The 19,285-nt window shown below is 57.7% G+C and overlaps 1 protein-coding gene across 2 annotated transcripts in view; it reads right to left on the bottom strand.

The window, feature by feature from the left end:
- CDH15 (cadherin 15) overlaps positions 1-19,285 on the bottom strand; it is a 40,307-nt gene that overhangs the window by 2,200 nt on the left and 18,822 nt on the right. For both annotated transcript variants that reach the window (XM_048817187.2, XM_075118476.1), the window contains 8 exons: positions 8,779-8,939; positions 8,212-8,340; positions 3,825-4,010; positions 3,144-3,397; positions 1,794-1,936; positions 1,458-1,694; positions 388-627; positions 178-314 (listed from right to left, as the gene is read on the bottom strand). In XM_048817187.2, coding sequence (XP_048673144.2) covers positions 178-314; positions 388-627; positions 1,458-1,694; positions 1,794-1,936; positions 3,144-3,397; positions 3,825-4,010; positions 8,212-8,340; positions 8,779-8,939 — 1,487 coding nt within the window. The remainder of the gene's footprint in view (positions 1-177; positions 315-387; positions 628-1,457; positions 1,695-1,793; positions 1,937-3,143; positions 3,398-3,824; positions 4,011-8,211; positions 8,341-8,778; positions 8,940-19,285) is intronic.

Below are 19,285 nucleotides of genomic sequence, written 5' to 3'. Positions count from 1 at the left end.
GTGGGGCAGGGCTGAGGGGCACTGGCGGGGGCTGTGGGGCAGGGGTGGGGCTGGGCTAGCAGGGGGCTGTGGGGCAGGGCCGAGGGGCACCTGCAGCAGCGAAGTGTGTGGCTGGTTTGCCTGGCGCATGCCCGGGCCCCAGGGCGCTGGTGAGGGGGCTGCCCCCCCCCCGCTCACCTGGTCCTCCTCGCCCCCGCCCTGCTCGTCGTAGGCGAGGATGTTGTCACGCAGGTCGTCCCGCGAGCTCTGCAGCAGCCCCTCGTGCCGCGGGGGCCGGTGGCATCGCTCCCGGATGGCGGCCAGCAGGGCCAGGGCTGCCGAGACAGAGAGAGGTGGTGGGGCCGGGCCCTGGCGGGGGGCGGGGGGGGTCAGCGTCGCGTGACTTACACAGGAGCAGGATGATGCTGCTGAGGATGACCATCAGGGCCCCGAAGCTGAGCCCCGCCCCGGCCGTGGAGGCAGCCGCCGTGCCGGCCTGGCAGCTGCCCCCCTCGTCGCAGGGGCACACGGAGACGTTCAGCAGCTGCGCCCGCTCCTGCCGGGGCGTCCCGGAGTCGCTGAGCAGGAGCGGCAGGGAGTGCAGCCCCGCGGGCACCGGGGCCAGCACCACCAGCACCGCGTGGGTCGCTGGGGGAGGGAGACAGGGTCACCGTGAAACACCCAGAGTCTGCGCTGGCCCCAGCCCGCTGGCCCCAAGTGCTGCCCTCCCCCCACCCCGATCGGGGCCTGCTCCCCCCTCTTCGATCCGCCCCCTGCTCCCCCCCCCCGATCGGGGCCTGCTCCCCCCTCTTCGATCCGCCCCTTGCTCCCCCCTCTTCGATCTGCCCCTGCTCCCCCCCCCCGATCGGGACCTGCTCCCCCCTCTTCGAGCCACCCCCTGCTCCCCCCCCCGATCGGGGACTGCTCCCCCCTCTTTGATCCGCCCCTGCTCCCCCCCCACCGATCGGGGCCTGCTCCCCCCTCTTCGATCCGCCCCTGCTCCCCCCCCACCGATCAGGGCCTGCTCCCCCCTCTTCGATCCGCCCCTGCTCCCCCCCCACCGATCAGGGCCTGCTCCCCCCTCTTCGATCCGCCCCTGCTCCCCCCCCCGATCGGGACCTGCTCCCCCCTCTTCGAGCCACCCCCTGCTCCCCCCCCCGATCGGGACCTGCTCCCCCCTCTTCGATCCGCCCCTGCTCCCCCCCCCCCCGATCAGGGCCTGCTCCCCCCTCTTCGATCCGCCCCTGCTCCCCCCTCACTGATCAGCCCCCCCCGCAACCCCCCATTGCTCCACCCCCCTGCTGCTCCCTCACTGATCAGCCCCTTGCCCCCCCCACACACACACTAGGCTCCACCGACCCCAGGCCCATCGAGTCCTGCCCCCTCAGGCGGGCTGGGGTGGAGTGGGGCTCAGGCTGTCGCCTCCCGGCCATGGGCAAGCGATGGCAGCTGGGGCTCGCTCCGGCCCCCGGCCTCACCGTTGAGCTGGCTGAGGCTCCAGTTGCGGGCGAGCTGGGGGGCGTCGGGGCTGAGGCGGAAGTGGAAGGGCTCGGCGTGGGGCGGCAGGTCCTCGTCCGTGGCGCTCAGCAGCAGCCCCTGCCCCTTGCTGGGCTCGCTGCACACGACGCCCGCCGGTGGCAGCAGGGCCGGCCCGTGGTCGTTCACTTCCAGGAGCTCGATGGACAAGGTACCAGTGGCCGTGCGTGGCGGGTCAGCTGGGGACAACGGGAGACAGGTCAGGGCCCCGCACGCTGACCGGGAGGGCGGGCGGGGCTCAGCCAGGCTGCAGGGCGGGGCCGGCACCCCCGGCTCACCATTATCGCTGGCCAGGATGACAGCCGTGTACCAGCCGCCCTGCAGGAAGGGCGAGCGGCGCGGCAGCTCCCGCTTGGTCTGCACCCTCCCGGAGCGCGGGTCCAGCAGCAGCCAGTCGGCCGGGTCGTAGGCCAGGGAGTAACTGCGGGCAGAGACACCAAGTTATTTGCCTAGGCCACCAACCCAAACCTCTCTGGGGGCATCCCAGGAGCCCTGCCCTGGCGTGCGCAGCTGGAGGCAGGGAGGGGGAGACGCAAAGAGTCACATCCCCTCTATAGCAAAACAATGTAATAGAGGGCTGTTAAGGAGGCACCTCTGTCCTAATAGTACCCGCTGCCGCCAGATAAAGACACAGCTCCTAGGCTGTTTAGAGAAAACTTTGGCAGCCTTCTGTCTGCCAGGAACCACTTAGCAGCAGTGTGCCTGTGAAATCCGTACTTCATTGTTTTGCCTTTATGGTATCTACTTCTCTATTGTTTATCTGTATGGTTTCGTAATTGCTTCTGTCTGTTGCATAACTAATTTGTGCAAGGTGTAAAGCATTGTTCTGCAATATGTTAGGATGGGTCAAAGGATTATTTTGTAATACTTTAGTTTGAAATGATTGGCTAAGGTAGAGCTAAGCAGGACTCAAGCTTAACTATATAAAGTGGGGTCCAAAAAGAAGTTCTTTGGCACCAACTCCAGGGCACAGCCCAAGATCGGAGCTGCTAGACCTCAACCCCCTGCCAAGTATATTGTGCAGAGGCTGGAGGAGCCCTGGACGATCTGATCCTGACTGACCACCTGGAAAAGTTCATTTGCCTTATGGGGCGTGGTGCAATGTATGCTTAGCGTGTGCATTCTGGGCAGTAACTGTTAATACCTAGACATTAAGGATATTACTGTGTAAGGCTCTTTCACCGGTACATGGCCCCGCAAGCCTGCAGGAGATTGTGTCCTGAGCCCTAGGAAATGGATACGGGTGGAGGTGCCCTAACATGGGCGAGTAACACCCCATCAGAGGAGTTGAAGCCTGCATGGCAGAGCGCTGAGCCTGATCTCCCAGCCCCTGCCAGCCTGTCTGATGGGGGCCTCCCCACCCAGGCTCCTGCATGGCAAAGCCCCAGCCTCAGCAGCCCCTGCAGCCAGGCCGGCGCCTTCACTCTACGGGCGCTAAAGGCCAAGTTCCCCATCCTCGTACCTCCCCCCGGGGGATTTCCATGGGGTCCCTCGCTGGCCAGTGCAGCTCCCACCCACTGTTCCCCAGCCCCTGGCACTGCATCCAGGCTGCTCCTGGGGGCTCTGCCAGGGCTCCTGGGGAGGCAGGCAGCGCTGGCCCCTGGTCAGAGCCCCCCGGGGGGTCTCACCTGAGGGCCTGAGGCTGACGGGTGTCCGGGTCGCTGGCACTGAAAGTGGTGAGCTCGGTGCCCGGCGGCGCCCCCTCCACCACACTGGCCAGCCGGGGGTTCTCGTGGAAGAAGGGTGCCTCGTTCACGTCCTGAACCTGCACCTGCACCATGGCCAGGGCACGGGTGGTCTGGGGGGCCGAGGGGTGCAGCTGGTTCTGGTTCTGGACAGAGACGGTGAGCGTGAAGTGGTCCCGCCCCTCGTGGTCCAGGGCCTGAAAGTGGAGGGGCCAGGAGTTAGTCACGGGGAAAAGAGGTAACCCCAGGCCAGCCACCCCAGGGGTCGGTCTGCACATGGGCTCCCCACCCCCATGCCCAGGGGTCGCTCTCCAGCGGGGCTCCCCACCCCCACGCCCAGGAGCTGCTCTCCAGTGGGGCGCCCCACGTCCAGGGGTCGCTCTCCAGTGGGACCCCCAAACCCAGGGACCGCTTTCCAGCCAGGGTTCTGGGCTGGGACACAGCCTAGCTGCTCCCTGTGGCCATTGGTAATGAGGGGCAGAGCATGGCCCCTGTGCTGAGTGACTCATCTCCAGATGGGTCCGGGCTAGAGGGAATAGGGGGCTGGCTGGGGCGTGGATGCTGGCCAAGCCCCCTGGGGCTGGGAGTAGGGACAGGCTGTGGCCCAGGGTGCTGCCCCCTCACCTTCACCACGGAGAGGATGCCGTCATTGGTGTGGGGGTCGGTGCGGATGGCAAAGGCCCCGTCTGGGTCACCCTCCAGGATGGTGAATCGCGCCAGCCAGTTGGGGGAGCCGGGCAGGTCCTTGTCGTGCACCAGGAGCCGGCCAATGTCCACGCCACTCGTGTTCTCCAGCACCTCCATGGAGAACTGCAAGAGAGCAGCTGGGGCGCTCATGGCCTGGCACGATGGCACGGCCCACGTTCGCATCTTCCCCAGCTTGGGCCAGGATCCTTGTCCCCCTACACAGAGCCTACAGAGGGCAGGAACCCCCCGCGGCCATGCAGTGAGTCAGACTGGCCCCCCAGGCATCCTGCACCCCGTCCCCCCAGCCGCTGGCCTGGCTCCCTGTCACGGAGTCCCTGGGCGATGCTCTGGAACTGCTCCCCATGAAGCCAGTCAGGACTCTGGGGCAGTCGCCTTTCTGTGAGCAGCCTGTCTTCAGGACACGCAGCTCACACAGCTTCCACCTTCCTGGGTCTGACCTCGGAGCATTCAGCATCCTCTGCCCCTCCGTGCGCTTCCCACAGCGAGTCCGCTCAGGCGGGGCTCTTGGGGAAGCCAGAGGGTCCTGCCCCCCAACTCCGCAGTCAGACGTGACTCTCAGCCAGCCAGTAAAACAGAAGGTTTATTAGACGACAGGAACATGGTCTAACACAGAGCTTGCAGGTGCAGAGAACGGGACCCCTCAGCTGGGTCCATTTTGGGGGGCAGTGAGCCAGACAACCACGTCTGCACTTCACTCCATGTCCCAGCCAGCCCCAAACTGAAACCCCTCCAGCCCCTCCTCCTCTGGGCTTTGTTCCTTTCCCGGGCCAGGTGGTCACCTGATTCCTTTGTTCTCCAACCCTTCAGCTCTCACCTTGCAGGGGGGGAAGGGCCCAGGCCATCAGTTGCCAGGAAACAGGGTGTCGGCCATTCTCTGTGTCCAGATCCCTGCACACACCTGCCCTCTAGGGCTCTGCAATGATCATACACCCTTACCCCACCACCTAGATACTTAAGAACTGCATAGGGGAAACTGAGGCACCCCCACACTATTCAGAGGAAACATTAAGAACAGGCCCACTTCGTCACATCTCTCCCCCCTTCGAGATCGAACTGAGCGGGGTCACTTTACCCGGTGACCTGGGGAAGTTTGAAGCCACCAATGTTCCCATGGATGCCCCAGCATCTCTCCCGTTCCTTGGTAGGAGTTACACCAGGCCCTTCCAGTTTCACGCCCTCCCTTAGGTCGGGGGTGGTCGATAGCACTAGCAGGCTGCATGTGGGAAGGTTTCTGCAGCCCATGCCCTTTGGCCACCCCAAAACCCCAGGGGGTCAAACTGGGATTGGGTTTTCTCCCAGAGCTCCAGTCTGGAGGGCTGCAATTCGGGCTCTCTTGGTTAAGGGCCCCCATCTTGACCTGGGCCACATACTGTTCACTTACAGAACTAGCATGGAGACATCCCTTTCCCAACAACCTTGTCTCCCCAACAAGCTGGCCAAACACAGCCACTTGGTTATAGGACGGTATACCTTTCTTAATAGCTTTCACTCCATCTGAGACCTTCTCAAAGCTCTCCACACTGGATCTTTCAACAGGAAAGTCAGTGGATCCATTCACAACAGAAAATTTCTGGCTGTTAGGAACTGAAACTTTCTTGATTAAATCACTTTCACACCCTTCAGTGGCAGTAAACTGCTTGCAAAGACTCCATGAGGATTCCTTTCCCGAGGGCTTTTCTATGCAACAATTCACCCCCTCCCAGAAATTCTGCTCTTACCCTCTTTACCTAGGGCTTGCTCTAGGGGAACACTTTCCTGAGCAACTACAGACTCTTTCTGGGTCTCCCTTACATCCAGAATCACCTCTGGCCCATCAGGCGGATTCCTACACAATCCCCTTTCATGCAAACTTACAGACTTCCTAGATAAAAGGTTAGAAGCATTCTCCTTCCCTTTGCCACACACAAGTTCAGGAATCTTTTCCTTCTTGCTACAGGTTTCCACACCCTCAGTAGGTTCCACAATCACATCACCTTCCTGCTCTCCTTGTGCCCTGGCTAGGATCTCACCCTGATTAGACAGAGTTGCTACACCCTTTCCAACAACACACTAGCAACAGGCAAAATACAAGCACCAGAATTGTCTGGTCTCGGGGATTTTACATAGACCCTAACTGGATGCGACCTAGTTACAGGGCCATTCTCCCGAGCAGACAGAAACTTAGGACCCTTCCCTTCCTGGGCTTTAGCTGAATCCAGAACCAGCTCTGAGACAACTGCATGACCCTCAACCATCACAGGCTGAAAGGCCCCTTCTGTCTGCTCCACAGACCAAGAAGAGCCGGACACACTTTCTCCTTTACCAGACACACAGGTTGGGATCTCATTCCCTTTGTCCCAGCACACAAGGCTGGTCACAGACAACTGCTTGGAGATCAGGGTAGCTCCCTCCATAGGCAAGTCAATACCCCTGACAGACAGAGACCCATTTCCTTCACTGTCCCAATTCTCCACCCAGCTAACAGGTAAGGTCCAGGGACTCTCATCTTCCACTCTCCTCGCCTTCCCACCCTGCTGACTGGACACAGCCATCAGCTCACAAGGCTGCCTAGGCTCATCCAAACTTCCCTTACCAAGCACCTTGCCACTCCCCACAGATCCCCTGCCCTGCCTGTGTCTCCCCCCACTCAGCTGGGGTCTCAGCTCCCACTGTGCTCAGCACTGCCCTTGCTGTCCCAGTGGGGGCAGGCCACTGCTTTCCTCACTGCATCAGAGCCAGCGAGAGTCCCCAGTCTGGTGTGCAAGGGGGCAGGGAGCATCTCTCTGTCCCACCGAGTCCCAGGGGTCTGGTTACAGGCAGGCAGGTAGCCTGAGCCTAGCGGCTCCTCCCTGCTGCCAGCCAGGTCATCTGCATTTTCACTGACCATTTCCCTCTCCACCGATTGGTTCCCTGGATTCAAATTCAAACCCTCGGCAGTTACAGGAGCAGGGCCTGGATCCTGTCCCAAAGAGACACAGTCACCCCACAACAGGGTCTCGCAGCTGGTGTCCTGGGGCACCCCAACGGCCAGCCAGCCCCACCCCTCCTGGGTCTGCACAGGGATCTGGGCCATAGGCAGGGCGAGGGGCTTCGTCCCTGGGACCCTCACCCAGCTCACACAGGCCCTCAGCCTCTGAGGCTGCACCACCCAGGGTCTGACACCAGTTCTCTCTGTCCCAGGATCTCGCCATCCCAGGAATGTCTCCCCATTGACCATCCCCTTCCGCTCCCACTGGGGGTCCGAGGGGCCTGACCCCAGGGAACTCCACACAGACATATAGGTTGGGGTCAGGAGTGGGAGCCTGTCCACCTCCCCACCCATCTGGCTGATGGAGTCTGTGGCCTTGGGACCCAGCAAGGGAGCTAGACACCGGGGTTTTCCGCAGGGTCCCCCTGGTTCAGATCTCCAGCCTGCTCAAAGGCAGTGAGGTGGGCATCCACACCCCCCCCCTTAACTAGGGGCAGCAATTTAGTCTCGAGGTTCCCTGCGGAACTGGCCCCCCAGGATCTATCCCCACTCACCCCGGGGAGGTCCCCTCGGCCTCTCCGCCCCACCACCGCCAGTTCATCCCACCGCTGCCACCAGTTGTCACGGAGTCCCTGGGCGATGCTCTGGAACTGCTCCCCATGAAGCCAGTCAGGACTCTGGGGCAGTCGCCTTTCTGTGAGCAGCCTGTCTTCAGGACACGCAGCTCACACAGCTTCCACCTTCCTGGGTCTGACCTCGGAGCATTCAGCATCCTCTGCCCCTCCGTGCGCTTCCCACAGCGAGTCCGCTCAGGCGGGGCTCTTGGGGAAGCCAGAGGGTCCTGCCCCCCAACTCCGCAGTCAGACGTGACTCTCAGCCAGCCAGTAAAACAGAAGGTTTATTAGACGACAGGAACATGGTCTAACACAGAGCTTGCAGGTGCAGAGAACGGGACCCCTCAGCTGGGTCCATTTTGGGGGGCAGTGAGCCAGACAACCACGTCTGCACTTCACTCCATGTCCCAGCCAGCCCCAAACTGAAACCCCTCCAGCCCCTCCTCCTCTGGGCTTTGTTCCTTTCCCGGGCCAGGTGGTCACCTGATTCCTTTGTTCTCCAACCCTTCAGCTCTCACCTTGCAGGGGGGGAAGGGCCCAGGCCATCAGTTGCCAGGAAACAGGGTGTCGGCCATTCTCTGTGTCCAGATCCCTGCACACACCTGCCCTCTAGGGCTCTGCAATGATCATACACCCTTACCCCACCACCTAGATACTTAAGAACTGCATAGGGGAAACTGAGGCACCCCCACACTATTCAGAGGAAACATTAAGAACAGGCCCACTTCGTCACACTCCCTACCTCCAGCTTGGTGAACTCAGGCGGGTTGTCATTGATGTCATCAACGTAGATCACGGCTGTGGCTGTGGTGGTGAGGCCATCGCCCGACATGTCAGCCACTTGGAGCGTCAGGTTATACACACTCACCACCTGGGGAGGAAGGGGCCAGCGGGGTCACCCAGGGAGCCTGCTGCCCTGCAGCCAGCTACTTGCCTGTCAGGCCCAGGGCCAGCCCATTCCCCAGTGCCCTGGACCCCTAGAGGGGGGCAATGCCCTGTGTTACCCAGCCAGGGGCTGCCCAACCCACCCCGCATTGGCCTGAGTTAGCTCACATCTGCGCCCCAGTGCACAGTCTGTTATTCATGTCCTGGGTCTGTCCCAACAGGGCTCTGCTAGTCTTGGTCAGGGCTGCCCACAGGTAGTCAGAGCACGCTGGTTTTGGTTGCCAAGCCATCCCTCTGGTTCCAGCCACCCACACACTGACCGAGTGCAATCGGGCGGGCCCCCAGCCACTGCAGAGACGTGCCCCCGAGCCAGGCAGCAGGGACTCCCAGCCCACAGCGCTGGCTGCCCCCTGGGGCCCATTACCTCGCGGTCCAGCCCCACTTGCACGGTGCGGATCTCGCCTGTGGTCTCATTGACGCTGAAGAGCCCGGCAGAGCCCTGCTGCAGGATGGAGTATCGCAGGGCTGCATTGTCTGTGTCTGGGTCGTCAGCGTCTGTGGCTTCTGCCTTCAGCACATAGGTGCCTATGACCAGAAATACACCAAGGGTGTAGAATCATAGAAATGTCGGGCTGGATGGGACTTGGAGAGGTCATCGAGTTCAGCCTCTGGCGCGGTGGCAGGGCCAAGTAAACCTAGACCATTCCGGACAGGTTGTCCCACCTGTTCTTAAAAACCTCCAATGACGGGGATTCTACAACCTCCTTGGAAGCCGATTCCAGAGCCTCACTACCCTGAGAGCTAGAAAGTTTTTCCTAATATCTCACCTAAATCTTTCTTGCTGCAGATTAAGCCCATCACGTCTTTCCTCCCTTCAGTGGCCATGGAGAACAATTGATCCCCGGCCTCTTTAGAACCGCCCTTAACATATTTGGAGACTGTTACCAGGTCCCCCCTCAGTCTCCTTTTCTCAAGTCTAAACACACCCAGGTTTTTAACCTTTCCTCCTAGGTCAGGTTTTCTGACCCTTTAATCATTTTTCTTGCTCTTCTCTGGACTCTCTCCAATTTGTGCATATCTTTTCTAAAGTGTGACACCCAGAATGGGACACAGTTCTCCAGCTGAGGGGGACAGGTACCTCCCATGTCTTACATACAACACTCCTCCTCATACACACCAGAATGACATTAGCCTTTTCCGCAGATGTATCACACTGTGGACTCATATTCACCCTCACCCCCAGATCCTTTCAGCAGCACGACCACCTGGCCAGGTATTCCCCAGTTTGTAGCTGTGCATTTGATTTTTTTCCTTTCTACATGTAGTACTTTGCACTTGTCTATATTGAATTTCATCTTGTTGATTTTAATTCTGTCTGCCAAAGTGCTTGAAACTCCTCCCAGCTTGGGGTCATCGTCAAGTTTTATAAGCCTATTCCACTCCATTCCCAAGTCATCAATGAAACTATTGACTAGTACTGGACACAGGACAGACCCGTGTGGGACTGCATTAGGTACATCCACCCAGTTTGACAGTGAACCATTGATAACTATGCTTTGAGTGAGGTCTTTCAACCACTTGTGCACCCACCGTACAGTAATTTCACCTAAGCCCACACCTCGTCGGGGCAACAAAAATGGCCGATGAAATTCAGTGTTGATAAATGTAAAGTGATGCACATTGGAAAACAGAATCCCAACTATACATGGTCTTATCTTACTTAACTAAATATTCTTTAACCTGTTTTTCCCCTTTTGGCTTGCGATCCTTCCCGCCTTGTTGTCAATATTAATTATGTTGAGTATCTGTCACCATATTTTTAAAGAACCTCCTCTTACTGCCTTTTATGTCCCTTGCTAGGTGTAATTCATTTTGTGCTTTAGCCTTTCTGATGTTGTCCCTACATAAGAACGGCCATAGTGGATCAGACCAAAGGTCCAGCTAGTCCAGTATCCTGTCTTCCAACAGTGGCCAGTGCCAGGTGCCCTAGAGGGAATGAACAGAACAGGGAATCATCAAGTGATCCATCCCCTTGTCACGGAGTGTGGGGGAGTCCAGGCCCTGCACCCCTCTTCCTGGGATTCACTGAGACTCTCAGCCAGCCAGTAAAACAGAAGGTTTATTGGACAACAGGAACACAGTCCAAAACAGAGCTTGTGGGTACACCCAGAACCCCTCAGTCAAGTCCTTCTGGGGGAGCAGGGAGCTTAGACCCCAGCCCTGGGGTTCCCTGTGTTCCTCCACCCAGCCCCGAACTGAAACTAAACCCACCCAGCAGGCTCTCTCCTGCAGCCTGTCTTCACATTCCTGGGCAGAGGTGTTACCTCCCCGTCCCCCGCCTGGCTCAGGTGACAGGCTCTCAGGTCTCCCATCCCCAGGGCACATTCCCAGGTCAACACTCCCCCCTCCCTGCAGCGTCACATCATCACATCTCTCCCCCTTCGAGACTGAACTGAGCGGGGTCACGCTGACCAGTGACCTGGGGAAGTTCGGGGCCCCCTCTCCGGGACAGCGCATCCGCGATCAGGTTGGCACTTCCCTTCATGTGGACCACGTCCATGTCGTAATCCTGCAGGAGCAGGCTCCATCTCAGGAGCCTGGCGTTGGCTCCTTTCATCTGGTGCAGCCAGGTCAGGAGAGAGTGGTCACATGGTGAAGTGTCGCCCGAAGAGATAGGGCTTTAGTTTCTTGAGGGCCCACACCATGGCCAGGCACTCCTTCTCGATGGCCGCGTAGTGTTGCTCCCGGGGTAGCAACTTCTTGCTCAGGTACACGATGGGGTGCCTCCCCTTTTCATCCTCCTGCATTAACACCGCCCCCAGTCCCGTGTCTGAGGCGTCGGTGAACACCACAAAGGGCTTGTCAAAGTCTGGGTTTGCCAGAACTGGGCCACTGCCCAGAGCCTCCTTCAGCGCCTGGAAAGCCTCCTGGCACTGCTCGGTCCAGACCACCTTGTCTGGCTTCCCCTTCTTGCATAGCTCAGTGAGGGGGTGGCTATGGCGCTAAAGTGGGGCACAAATCTTCGATAGTATCCTGCCATCCCAATAAAGGCTTCGACCTGCTTTTTGGTGTGGGGAGTGGGCCAGTCTCTGATCACCTCCACCTTGGCTGGTTCCGGCTTTAGGCGGCTGCTCCCCACCCGATGGCCCAGGTAAGATACTTCAGCCATCCCCACCTTGCACTTCTCCGCTTTTACAGTTAGCCCAGCCCCCTGGAGTCGGTCCAGGACTTGTCTAACCTGGGACACGTGGTCCTCCCAGGTCTGACTAAAGACACAGATGTCATCAATATAAGCCAAGGCAAAACTCTCCATCCCCCTCAGTAGCTGGTCCACTAGGCACTGGAAGGTGGCCGGCGCTCCCTTGAGGCCGAACGGCAGGGTCAGGAATTCATAGAGCCCCAGAGGGCTGATAAAGGCCGATTTCAGCCGGGCATCTGCATCCAGCGGCACTTGCCAGTAGCCCTTTGTAAGGTCCATGGTGGTAAGGTACCGAGCTCCTCCCAGTTTGTCTAGGAGCTCGTCCGGCCTGGGCATGGGGTAGGCATCAGATACAGTGATGGCATTGAGCGTCCGATAGTCCACACAGAACCGTATCGACCCGTCCTTTTTGGGGACCAGCACCACAGGCAAGGCCCAAGGGCTGGCCGATGGCTGGATCACCCCCAAAGCCAGCATGTCCCGGACCTCTCTTTCCAGGTCCTGAGCAGTTTTTCCTGTGACTCGGAAGGGGGAGCATCTTATCAGCGGGTGCGACCCTGTCTGCACCCGGTGGACAGTCAGATTAGTGCGTCCAGGCTGGTTGGAAAACAGCTGGCGGTACGGATGCAGCACCCCCCTGACCTCAGCTTGCTGGGCAGGGGTTAGCTGATCCGAGAGGGGAATTGTTTCCAGGGGGGAACCAGCTCTGGTCCCAGGGAATAGATCTACTAAAGGGTCATCTCCCTGCTCCTCCCAATGTCCACACATGGCCAACACCACATTCCCCCTGGCATAATACGGCTTCATCATATTCACACGGTACACGCAGCGGTGGTGCACCCGGTTCGACAGCTCCACCACATAGTTTACCTCATTGAGCTGCTTGACGACCTTGAAAGGGCCCTCCCAGGCGGCCTGTAGTTTGTTCTTTCTCACAGGGATGAGAACCATCACCTGATACCTGGTGGCATAGGCACGGGCCCGCACCGTGCGGTCATACCAGACCTTCTGCTTCCTCTGGGCTCGGGCCAGATTCTCCCTGGCCAGGCCCATGAGTTCAGCCAGTCTCTCTCGGAAGATCAGGACATACTCCACCACTGACTCTCCATCGCGAATGGCCTTCCCCTCCCATTTGTCTCTCATCAGGTCCAGCGGGCCCCTCACCCTCCTTCCATATAACAGTTTGAAAGGCGAAAATCCGGTAGACTCCTGGGGCACCTCCCTGTATGCAAACAGCAGGTGAGGTAAGTACTTGTCCCAATCCTGCGGGTGCTGGTTCATAAAGGTTTTCAGCATCATCTTTAGCGTCCCGTTAAACCTCTTCACCAGCCCATTGGACTGGGGGTGATAAGCTGAGGCCCAGTTGTGCTGGACCCCACATTTCTCCCACAAGCACCGGAGCAGGGCCGACATGAAGTTGGAGCCTTGGTCTGTCAAGACTTCCTTGGGGAACCCCACTCGGCTGAAAATGGTCAGGAGCGCATCGGCCACGGTGTCTGCTTCAATGGAAGCTAAGGGCACTGCCTCGGGGTAGCGGGTGGCAAAATCTACCACCACCAGAATGTGTTTCTTCCCCGACCGGGTCGTCTTGCTGAGAGGCCCCACGATGTCCATGGCCACCTTCTGGAAAGGCTCCTCTGTGATGGGCAAAGGTCTCAAAGCCGCTTTCCCCTTGTCCCGGGCCTTCCCCACCCTCTGACAGGGGTCACAGGATCGGCAATACTGCCGGACCGTGGTAAAGACCCCGGGCCAGTAAAAGTTCTGTAGCAACCTCTGCCGGGTGCGCCGGATTCCCTGGTGCCCTGCGAGGGGGATGTCATGGGCCAGGTACAGGAGCCTGCGGCGATACTTCTGGGGGGCCACCAGCTGCCTCCTGATCCCACAGGCCTCTACTTCCCTTGTGGGAGCCCATTCTCGGTACAGGAACCCCTTCTCCCACAGGAACCTCTCCTGGCAGCCTCTCCTCATGGTCCGTCCCACACCGAGGTCGGCCAGGTCCCTGAGCTTCCGCAAGGAGGGATCTTTCCTCAACTCGGCCTGGAACTCAGCGGCTGGGGAAGGGATGGGGACCGGTTCCCCCTCAGTGGCCAGGTCTGAGGCCTCCGCCTCTCTGAGCCGTGCCCCTCGGCCCTCCCTTCCCACCAGGGTAGGGTCCTGCGCCTCCGGTGCGGTACCCTCCCCAAGGTCAGGGAGCAGTGCCCCTCGCCGGCTCTGGCTACGGGTCACAACCAGGGTGATCTGGGGCTTGCTTGGCCGGTCCTCTAGGTCTCCTCCCATCAAAACTTCAGTGGGCAAATGGTGGTGTACCCCCACATCCTTGGGGCCCTCCTTGGCCCCCCATTTCAGGTGTACCCTTGCCATGGGCACCTTAAATGGGGTCCCGCCCACCCCTGTCAGGGTCAGGTAGATGTTGGGCACCACCCGATGTGGGGCCACCACCTCGGGCCGGGCCAGCATCACCTCCGCGCCTGTATCCCAGTATCCATTGACCTTCCTCCCATCCACCTCCAGGGGAACAAGGCACTCTCTCCAGAGGGACAGCCCCGCCCCCACCCTGTAAACCGAGCACCCTGAATCCAGAGCCTCCAGCCCTCTAGCGGAGCTGGCCTGGGGTACTCTTCCCTCCTGTGCAGGTGGTAAACTGGTAGCCCCCCTTTCCTGGGTCGTCTGCCCCTCGTCCAGCTGAGTCCCTACCCAGTTAACCCTGGGTAGGTTGGGTCTGCTCAGTCTGTCCCTGAGCCCGGGGCACTGGGTCCGTACGTGGCCTTTCTGGCCACAGTGATAGCAGCTCAGGTCACGTTGGTCCCCTTGAGCGGGTCGGAGGGGCCTGATGCCAGGCGTTCCACTTTGGAGGGGGTTCTCCCTATTTCCCCGCTGGGAGGCCCCATGGTGACTCTCTCTCTTCATCGGGGGGGGGCCTGTTCTTTTGGGAGTTCAGGATCCTGACGCAGGGAAGAAAGGTAAGCAGCAGGATACGAACCCTGGACTTCAGGAAAGCGGACTTCGACTCCCTCAGGGAACGGATGGCCAGGATCCCCTGGGGGACTAACTTGAAGGGGAAAGGAGTCCAGGAGAGCTGGCTATATTTCAAGGAATCCCTGTTGAGGTTACAGGGACAAACCATCCCGATGAGTCGAAAGAATAGTAAATATGGCAGGCGACCAGCTTGGCTTAATGGTGAAATCCTAGCGGATCTTAAACATAAAAAAGAGGCTTACAAGAAGTGGAAGATTGGACATATGACCAGGGAAGAGTATAAAAATATTGCTCGGGCATGTAGGAATGATATCAGGAGGGCCAAATCGCACCTGGAGCTGCAGCTAGCCAGAGATGTCAAGAGTAACAAGAAGGGTTTCTTCAGGTATGTTGGCAACAAGAAAAAAGCCAAGGAAAGTGTGGGCCCCTTACTGAATGAGGGAGGCAACCTAGTGACAGAGGATGTGGAAAAAGCTAATGTACTCAATGCTTTTTTTGCCTCTGTTTTCACTAACAAGGTCAGCTCCCAGACTGCTGCGCTGGGCATCGCAAAATGGGGAAGAGATGGCCAGCCCTCTGTGGAGATAGAGGTGGTTAGGGACTATTTAGAAAAGCTGGACGTGCACAAGTCCATGGGGCCGGACGAGTTGCATCCAAGAGTGCTGAAGGAATTGGCGGCTGTGATTGCAGAGCCATTGGCCATTATCTTTGAAAACTCGTGGCGAACGGGGGAAGTCCCGGATGACTGGAAAAAGGCTAATGTAGTGCCAATCTTTAAAAAAGGGAAGAAGGAGGATCCTGGGAACTACAGGCCAGTCAGCCTCACCTCAGTCCCTGGAAAAATCATGGAGCAGGTCCTCAAAGAATCAATCCTGAAGCACTTGCATGAGAGGAAAGTGATCAGAAACAGCCAGCATGGATTCACCAAGGGAAGGTCATGCCTGACTAATCTAATCGCCTTTTATGATGAGATTACTGGTTCTGTGGATGAAGGGAAAGCAGTGGATGTATTGTTTCTTGACTTTAGCAAAGCTTTTGACATGGTCTCCCACAGTATTCTTGTCAGCAAGTTAAGGAAGTATGGGCTGGAAGAATGCACTATAAGGTGGGTAGAAAGCTGGCTAGATTGTCGGGCTCAACGGGTAGTTATCAATGGTTCCATGTCTAGTTGGCAGCCGGTATCAAGTGGAGTGCCCCAAGGGTCGGTCCTGGGGCCGGTTTTGTTCAATATCTTCATAAATGATCTGGAAGATGGTGTGGATTGCACTCTCAGCAAATTTGCGGATGATACTAAACTGGGAGGAGTGGTAGATACGCTGGAGGGGAGGGATAGGATACAGAAGGACCTAGACAAATTGGAGGATTGGGCCAAAAGAAATCTGATGAGGTTCAATAAGGATAAGTGCAGGGTCCTGCACTTAGGACGGAAGAACCCAATGCACAGCTACAGACTAGGGACCGAATGGCTAGGCAGCAGTTCTGCGGAAAAGGACCTAGGGGTGACAGTGGACGAGAAGCTGGATATGAGTCAGCAGTGTGCCCTTGTTGCCAAGAAGGCCAATGGCATTTTGGGATGTATAAGTAGGGGCATAACGAGCAGATCGAGGGACGTGATCGTTCCCCTCTATTCGACATTGGTGAGGCCTCATCTGGAGTACTGTGTCCAGTTTTGGGCCCCACACTTCAAGAAGGATGTGGATAAATTGGAGAGAGTCCAGCGAAGGGCAACAAAAATGATTAGGGGTCTGGAACACATGACTTATGAGGAGAGGCTGAGGGAGCTGGGATTGTTTAGCCTGCAGATGAGAAGAATGAGGGGGGATTTGATAGCTGCTTTCAACTACCTGAAAGGGGGTTCCAAAGAGGATGGCTCTAGACTGTTCTCAATGGTAGCAGATGACAGAACGAGGAGTAATGGTCTCAAGTTGCAATGGGGGAGGTTTAGATTGGATATTAGGAAAAACTTTTTCACTAAGAGGGTGGTGAAACACTGGAATGCATTACCTAGGGAGGTGGTAGAATCTCCTTCCTTAGAGGTTTTTAAGGTCAGGCTTGACAAAGCCCTGGCTGGGATGATTTAACTGGGAATTGGTCCTGCTTCGAGCAGGGGGTTGGACTAGATGACCTTCTGGGGTCCCTTCCAACCCTTATATTCTATGATTCTATGATTCTATGACTCCTCCCGGCTACCCCCTGACCGACTGTTCACAAACTCGTCGGCCAGCTGCCCTGCGTGCTGGGGGTTCTCTAGCTTTTTGTCCACCAACCACAGCCTCAGGTCGGATGGGCACTGTTCATACAGTTGCTCCAGTACGATTAGGTCAAGCAGGTCCTCTTTAGCTTGGGCCCCAGCTGTCCACTTGCGGGCATATCCCTGCATCCGGTTGACCAGTTGTAGGTAGGTGACCTCAGGCGTTTTACGCTGACTCCGGAACCTTCTCCGGTACATCTCGGGGGTCAGCCCAAACTCACGGAGCAGGGCCTATTTGAACAGTTCATAGTCCCCTGCCTCCGCCCCTGTCATTTGGCTGTACCCCTCCACGGCTTTGGGGTCCAGTAAGGGGGTGAGGAACTGGAGCCTGTCTGCAGGGTCAACCCTGTACATCTCGCAGGCATTCTCAAAGGCCGTCAGGAAGCTATCTACGTCCTCCCCCTCCTTCCACTGGGCCAGGAAGCACTTATCAAAGCTCCTTGCAGTTGTGGGTCCCCCCACACTCACCGCAGCTAGGGCCCCACTGCTCCTCAGTCTGGCCAGCTCCAGTTCATGCTGTCTTTGTTTCTCCTTCTCCTGACGTTCCCTCTCCTTCTCCTCCCGCTCATGTTGACGTTGTTTCTCCTTCTCCTCCTGCTCATGTTGACGTTGTTTTTCATGATCCTCCAGCTCCCTCATTTTCATCTCCCTCTCCCATTCCAGCCGTATCTGCTCCAGGGATGGGGAGCTCCGCCGGGAGGATCCCCTGCTGGCTGCTGGGGTCAGGGTGCCCTCGGTAATCGCTGGGCTTCCCCCAACCCCTCCCCCAGGCATAGGTAGGAAGGGTCTCGGGATGTCCTGGGCAGCAGTCTGACCCCTCCCAGCCCGGTCAGGCCCCAGGGCCCACGCTGCGTCTTCCGGGCGGCTTCCCTCAGGGACAGGGATCGGGTCATCCAAGCGATCCTGCTCCTCCAACTGGGCAATCAGCTGTTCCTTGGTGGACCTCCCGATGCACAGCCCCCTCTGCCTGCACAGCTCCACCAGGTCACTCTTCAGGCGTTTAGCGTACGTCTCCCTGCTGGCCACTCGCAGGCCGGGCAGCTTTCTATGATCTCCAGGAAAAACCCCTCATGTGCCAGTCCTTCTTGAGGTCACCACCTCTTTGCCAGGGTCGAGCTGCAGACTCCTCCGCCCCTGGGACCGCTCGCTGCGATCCCCCGGGGGACCCTGTTACTGCAAAAGTCCTTCTCTCTGGTCACACACTCCCAGGGGTTAACCGCCCCCTGAAACTGTCTCTCTCTGACTCTTCAGCACGCCTGGTCCCCGTCAGTCCCACTTCGTTTTACTGTTCCCCAGTCACTTACTGCAGGAAGCGCCGTTCACTGGGTGCAGTAGATCCCACCTCTGCTACCAGTTGTCACGGAGTGTGGGGGAGTCCAGGCCCTGCACCCCTCTTCCTGGGATTCACTGAGACTCTCAGCCAGCCAGTAAAACAGAAGGTTTATTGGACAACAGGAACACAGTCCAAAACAGAGCTTATGGGTACACCCAGGACCCCTCAGTCAAGTCCTTCTGGGGGAGCAGGGAGCTTAGACCCCAGCCCTGGGGTTCCCTGCCTTCCTCCACCCAGACCCAAACTGAAAACTAAACCCCCCCAGCAGGCTCTCTCCTGCAGCCTGTCTTCACATTCCTGGGCAGAGGTGTCACCTCCCCCTCCCCCTCCTGGCTCAGGTGACAGGCTCTCAGGTCTCCCATCCCCAGGGCACATTCCCAGGTCAACACTCCCCCCTCCCTGCTGCATCACATCGGCACACCCCTGTCGCCCCATTCCCAACTGCTGGCAAACAGAGGCTAGGGACACCATCCCTGCCCATCCTGGCTAATAGCCATTGCTGGACCTATCTTCCATGAATTTATCTAGTTCTTTTTTGAACCCTGTTATAGCCTTGGCCTTCACAACATCTGCTGGCAAGGAGTTGCACAGATTGACTGTGTGTTGTGTGAAAAAATACTTCCTTCTGTTTGTTTTAAACCTGTTGCCTGTTAATTTCATGTGGTGACCCCTAGTCCTTGTGTTATGAGAAGGAGTAAACAACACTCCCTTATTTACTTTCTCCACACCAGTCATGATTTTATAAACCTCTATCATATCCCCCCTTAGTTGTCTCTTTTCCAAGCTGAAAAGTCCCAGTCTTAAGCTCTCCTCATATGGCAGACGAACCATACACCTAATCATTTTTGTTGCCCTTTTCTGAACCTTTTCCAATTCCAATATAAGCTTTTTTGAGATGGGGTGACCACACCTGCACGCAGTATTCAAGATGTGGATGTACCATGGATTTATATAGAGGCAATATGATATTTTCTATTTTATCTTTCCCTTTCTTTACAATTCCCTACATTGTTTGCTTTTTTGACGGCCGTTGCACATTGAGTGGATGTTTTCAGAGAACGATCCACAATGACTCCAAGATCTCTGTCTCGAGCGGTAACAGCTAGTTTAGACCCCATCACTGCGTATGTGTAGTTGGGATTCTGTTTTCCAATGTCCCTACATGCTGGTGC

Source organism: Caretta caretta, chromosome 12 (genome assembly GCF_965140235.1).
Source record: "Caretta caretta isolate rCarCar2 chromosome 12, rCarCar1.hap1, whole genome shotgun sequence".
Taxonomy (NCBI): domain Eukaryota; kingdom Metazoa; phylum Chordata; order Testudines; family Cheloniidae; genus Caretta; species Caretta caretta.
The sequence above is the reverse complement of the archived record's forward strand: the minus strand, read 5'-3'. Positions and strand labels throughout refer to the sequence as shown.